At 46.8% G+C, this 6,000-nt stretch overlaps 1 protein-coding gene across 1 annotated transcript in view; it reads left to right on the top strand.

Moving 5' to 3' along the window:
* Positions 1 to 401: 401 nt before the first annotated feature.
* Positions 402 to 6,000, top strand: part of EHD1 (EH domain containing 1) — a 243,041-nt gene continuing 237,442 nt past the window's right edge. The window contains exon 1 of the mRNA XM_069644742.1: positions 402 to 2,013. Coding sequence (XP_069500843.1) covers positions 1,616 to 2,013 — 398 coding nt within the window. The 5' untranslated portion in view covers positions 402 to 1,615. The remainder of the gene's footprint in view (positions 2,014 to 6,000) is intronic.

Here is a 6,000-nt window from a genome sequence, read left to right as displayed (position 1 = left end):
CCTACCCATCATAATATACACACATACTTTGTTATCTTATAATCTTAAAAACCTTAATACCTTGTGACTAAGACACTTTCTTGCAACCGCGTCTGGATGCCCTTGGGCTGCAGCATGCTTTACAAATACAAACATTTAAATTAATAAATAATAAAAAATAATTATCATCGAGTGTTTGGCCCTCCTTATACACTACATTCACCCATTTTGTCTATTTATGGAACAACGTTGTTTTATCCATCAGCACGGCGTGCAGGTTTGAAGAATTCCACGGTGCAATGCTACCTTCCAGTTATTTATTAGACCTCGCAAGACCACAACACAGCACTCGTTTTATAGAACGTGGAGGGGAAAACACGTGATGAGGACACGTTGCTAGGTTCGTTCCTCTAAGGGGAACTAGTTCCCACCCTCTGTGAGTTCATAGAAATCTCACCGTGGCGCCCACATTCGCATTCCGTCAGAGGGCGTGCGCGCACTTAGCCGTTCCCCTTAGCTGGCAACAGAGGTGGGAGGCGGGGCCGCGCATTCCGCTAGTAGTGAAAGGAGTAAAGCGGCTAGGGAGCACCCGTTAGCAGATCTGAGCAGCAGCACTCGTGGAGGGCGCCGGCTTACGTCTTTAGCGGTTCATCCCCGTTGTGGCCCCGTCTCCTAGCTGAGGGTCCCATTACCGTGGTAGGGGTTCCCCAGTGTATACATTTCATCCGTTCTCTACAGCAGCGCCCTGACCTACTTGGCCCCACCCTTTAACTCTGTCTGTGGGGTAAGTCATTCCTTTAAGGGCTGAATACTTTACTTTTTTAGCCCAAGTTTCAACTCTGCAGCTTTTGATCACCCTCATTTCATTACCACGCCAACTGATCTACTGCTCGCTCCTGGCTATTGGAAGTACACCGGTTATTCGCTCCTCTGTATGCCTCTTAGCGCTTTAAGTAGTTATTCTCTTGGCAGATTGAATTGTCATTTGTGGGTTACATTGTGAGCAGTAGATAGTGCGGACTGTTGGTGCCATGGCCTGCTTTTGTATGTAGTTTGCTCTTTGGCTACATCAGTTCTCTTACCGCCTAAGGAAACATTCCCTCGACTTGTGACCCCTGGAGTAGATGGCGAGCGTGTTCATGGCCTGGAGTTGAGCTCGTACTTTCTTTCACTTTTGGCTATAGTTTTGATGACTTAGACCCTTGGTGTGATCTGTGTGTCATAAACCAGGCAGGAGGTAGAAAGCGGGTGCTTAACCTCTGGTTCTCCACAGCGCCCATCCATTTTCAGATCCATTTTGTTCTTGGGCTGTGGGACAGATGCCAATGAAGCAGAGAAGAACATTTTGGACAAGTTAATCTGAATCCGTAGGTCTTTATCCCTTTGGATGCAATATTTTGCAGTCTTGTTGCCTGTCCTTTTGGTTAGTGGGCCATGTTAGTTTGATGCTACCTGTTTGTGTAGTGCCATCCACTTTGATACAATATTCATTTGTATTCTCACCTCCTTACCTCTTTGGCTATGACTAATAAGTTAGTTATGCAACAGTAGTTTGAGGTGCCATTTTTCCTCCTGCTCGCCACCCTAGTGCATCGAAGCACTATCTTTAGTCCGCCACTCTATTAAGTTAGGCAACATGTTCCGTTGGTCTGAATCCCGTCAAAAGAAGGAGCCCATGATCTTCCAGACAGTGTCGGAGGGTCTACGCTCCCTCTATGCCCAGAAACTCTACCCGTTGGAGGAGGCATCCCGCTTTCATGACTTCCACTCACCGGCTCTGGAGGAGGCAGATTTCAGCAACAAGCCCATGGTGCTACTGGTTGGTCAGTACAGTACCGGCAAGACCAGCTTCATAAGGCACCTACTGGAGCAGGACTTTCCAGGCATGCGCATTGGGCCCGAGCCTACCACAGACTCCTTTATTGCTGTTATGCATGGTGAACGAGAGGGTATCATCCCAGGAAACGCATTGGTGGTGGATCCCAAGAAACCCTTCAGGAAGCTGAATGCCTTCGGCAACGCCTTTCTCAACAGGTATGACAACCCACGTTGGTAAATCACTTTTTTGGTACATGGTTGGCCATAATGAGGCAGAGCCACAGGGTGACCAAAAGAAAAAGTTGGGTGGTGTAAACGTCCAGGTCTTAATCAAAAAATGGCTTTAGGTATGGTGTTCAGTGCAAGTGTGCCCCGTTTTGACTGGTAAGGGAACAGAAACTCTGGCAGAATGTATTTGCAAGCATTCAAACAACTCTGATTGTGTGAAATCCAATGTTATATGCGGGTTCTCATGGATAACCACACTTCGCCCCATTAAATTACTCGATGGTTGATGGTGTATACAAGGGCTACGTTTACCGAGTAGTTTATTACAGTGATGAATTACTCTGGTTGCTTGTATAGTAAAGGCGTGCCTCGTTGGCTGTGGCATGCTGCCATGGATAGAAGGGTGTGGCAGTGTGCTAGCCAGCTGTATATATCTGCTTCAGCTAAGCAGTCTGCTAAATCTCTGACCCTGGACTCCCTTGCTTGACCCAGGCATTTCACCCCCTAAGCCACTGCCCCGATATCTGCTAAAATTGGTATGGGAAGGATTGAAAACAAGATTAAGAGGCATATTCTAATTATGGTAGGGTGTGGCAGCAGTCTCCTGCTGGCTTTTAGCAAGACGTTCCTAGAATCCGTTAGTGCAGCACCCTTTCATACTCGATTTAGCCAACACGTGGTCCCTTAAAGTTGATTTATGCACGTATTAAATGCGAACAATTTTCCGTTGAGTCATATGAAGTTGAGCCCAGCCTTTTTATTTTTTTATTTTTTCTTCTTTTTTTTTTTGCAAACCTTTGCAGTCGAGTTCCTAAGAAGGAAGACAACAAATGTGTTTAGCGGGAACTCTCATTTTCTTCAATGTTCTTCTAAACATTACCAAAGGCCTCGTTGCAAGAGCCTATTCACGTTTTCCAGTCTACACGGCCTCTCCCTTCTGTCCTCAGGCCGCATGTGCTTGCACAGGCGCACCATAAAGCCCTCCAGCCCGCTTTGTAACCAGCAGCCTTCAGTGGCCGAGTCGCCTCGTTCAAGGCTCTAGTCGTTTCATTTGACTTTCCATTTTCGAATTTCCTATCGCAACTTATTTTTTATACGATGCCTGAATTTGCTTGAAAAACTTGATATGTGTCTTCAACCGATTTTGACGAATGTCTTTTAATCAGGATGTTGGTGTGATTAATACTGATGTCATTGCATATAGTTGCTGTTCAGGGTGGATGCAGGTTTCCCTAACATTGTCCTGTGACACATTTTATTACACAGGCAGCACTTAATATAATCGGCAACCTCGTTTGGATAGCTTCAGTAAATATTCAAGGTGCGCCCGCTTATGCCATTGGGTTCAGGGATAGGTGTGGCTGCATACCTTAACGGAAAGTGTGACCCATAGTGTGTGATGCCTTGTGACCCAGGTTAATGGGCATGCAGAGCAGGCCTTGTGGTAAGGTGTACTATGATTCAGTGGGCCGGATGTGGTCTGGTACTACAGCTGGCAGATGGGTTGTGGTGCTCTTAGTGTGCTATGTTCACAGCAACTCGAGTGTTGGTACAGCTGTTGTATCTTGCCCTTGTTACTAGTGGTCATTTTTGTATCTTTGTGAGACCCTTCAGTGCCGGGCTGAGTGTTATGTGATATGCTCTAAGTTCCAGGGTTGTCTTAGAAGGTGTCTTTAGGACTGGGACCGGATGTGGCAGATTGCCACCATACCTGGGCACATGTGTGTTAGTTTAGTTTATCCTGTGTTGGATATATGATAGGTGCCCCCTATACTAGGGCAATACACGTACGTGCTTATCCCCTCTCCCCCCCCTTCCTCGCATTCTCTACATTACCATGGTAATCCTTAATATTCTCTGGATCGTGAGCTACCTGCACAAGTTCCCACGCTCCTATTTTGCCCTCCCCTGAAGTAGGATTCTTCAGGTTTTCTTTCATGCCAGGACAGGATGTGGGGAACTCCTTCCTTGCATCACACTGGCCTCCGTACTTTGCACACTCCTTTCAGGGCTTTTTTTTTTTTTAAACATATTTTTATTGAGAGAGTAGGTCAGCAGCAAGATACAATATTAATATGTCAAAACATAGCTTGATCATTTTACAGCCTTCAATTTAAGGGAGGGGGGAAGAGGAAGACATCACAGAACAATGAGCGCAACCAGTACAAGAGTAGTAGACATTGCAAGTCAAGGCGAGGACCTAGGTGTTACATCAGGGTCTGAGTCCAGGCCGCACAGATAGAAGCGCAGCAGTGGCCAGATATCTTTGGGGCGACATGCTGCTGGAACCGACAATACAAATAATTCCTCGTCATCATTTACCATACAAAGGTCTTTTAAGAAAGTGGCTCTCGTTGGGGCGGTGGAGGACTTCCAACATTTAAGAATACAACGTTTGGCAATAATACAAGAAATGTTAAATAATCGCCTCGTGGTTTCCTTCACTTTGCCTATATCGCCCAGAAGGTATTTCAAGGGGGAGAGAGTCGCCGGGATGGCTGTGATATCTTCAAGGAGCTTTGCAACTTCCTTCCAGAACTCCGCTATTAGCGGACATGACCAGTACATATGATAAGGCCCCGCATTGGGGGCGTCACATTTGGGGCAGGCACCTGTGCAATTTTCCACAAATTTAGCTAATCTAGCCGGGGAATAGTGTAATTGGTTTAAAACTTTGAACTGAATCAGCCGGAACCCAGCATTCATGGACACTGATCGAGTAAGTTGACTGTACCGGGCCCAGCGGACCTCATCTATTTAGTGCCCACGTCTCGCTCCCAGATTTCTCTCATCGTATTGCGCGATGGGGAAGTGGGTCTGCACCAATGAATATAGCATAGAGACCCCCTTGCTTTGACCGTCCATTGACACTATTGACCTAATGCATGCATGCATGGGATTGGGGTTCTTGTGGAAATGTCGGCCACTTCGCCGAGAAAGCAGCCCTCATCCTATAATATTGAAGGCGTTTAAGTTGGCCCCTCCCCACCGCTTCAGTAAAGGTCGTGAGGTCACAGAACTCACCATCCGGGAACATGTCGTGTAGTGTGAAAAGTTTGTTAGGGTCCCAGGATATTTGGAGGGCTCGGTCAAATGTGGGGGAAATGCTGGAGAAGTCCCACAGGGGGACTTCTGGGTCGTAGGGGGATTCGAGTCCTAGCCTCTTGTAGAGTCTGGCCCAAGCATGAGAAGTCGTGTATACCGGATCGAACGGGCATATGTCCCCATAGCTTGGATTAAGAAGGACTGAATGTATGTTGTTTGGGCGAACAGAGTGCTTTTCGATCAATATGTGGGGGGCAGTGTCCTCTGGGTCAAACCAATGTTTTGCAAATTGCGCCTGTGCGCATAAATAATAAAGCTCGAAGTCTGGTGCCGCGATGCCTCCCTGTACGAAAGGCTCAACCATCTTGTCCCAACCCATCCTGGCAGTTTTCCCATTCCAAATAAACGTGGAGGCAAGTGATTTAAGTTTCGAGAAAAAGGGGTTACCAGGCCAAAGTGGGATGTTATTGAAGTAATATAGGAGCTTGGGGAGAACCACCATTTTAAGTAGCACAACTCTGCCATACAGGGATAGTGGAAGGCTAGCCCATATCTGAAATTTGGTCGAAAGGGTTGACAACAGTTCCCCGTGGTTATGCGTGTATAACAGGGTTTTATCTCTGGCGACCATTATCCCTAAGTAACGTACCTTGGTGGGGGCAGGTCTAAATCCCTCTATTTCAGCTAGGTCTCCCGTGCCGTCGGTAAGGGGAAATATTTCTGACTTCGGTATATTACTTCTATAACCCGAGTGATCTGAGAATTCATGTATATCGGACATGATGTGTTGCACGTTCTCTTTGGGGTCGCGGACATATAAAAGGGTGTTGTCAGCGTAAAGTGATATTATCTGGGGGGGGGCGGTCATCCTAAGGCCTCTGTGTGAGTGGTTTTGACGTATGAATTCCGCCATTGGTTCAATGGTCAGAG

The sequence above is a fragment of the Ambystoma mexicanum genome, chromosome 2p (assembly GCF_040938575.1).
Source record: "Ambystoma mexicanum isolate Mex_15411 chromosome 2p, UKY_AmexF1_1, whole genome shotgun sequence".
NCBI lineage: Eukaryota > Metazoa > Chordata > Amphibia > Caudata > Ambystomatidae > Ambystoma > Ambystoma mexicanum.
This window is presented reverse-complemented; position numbering and strand designations above follow the sequence as displayed.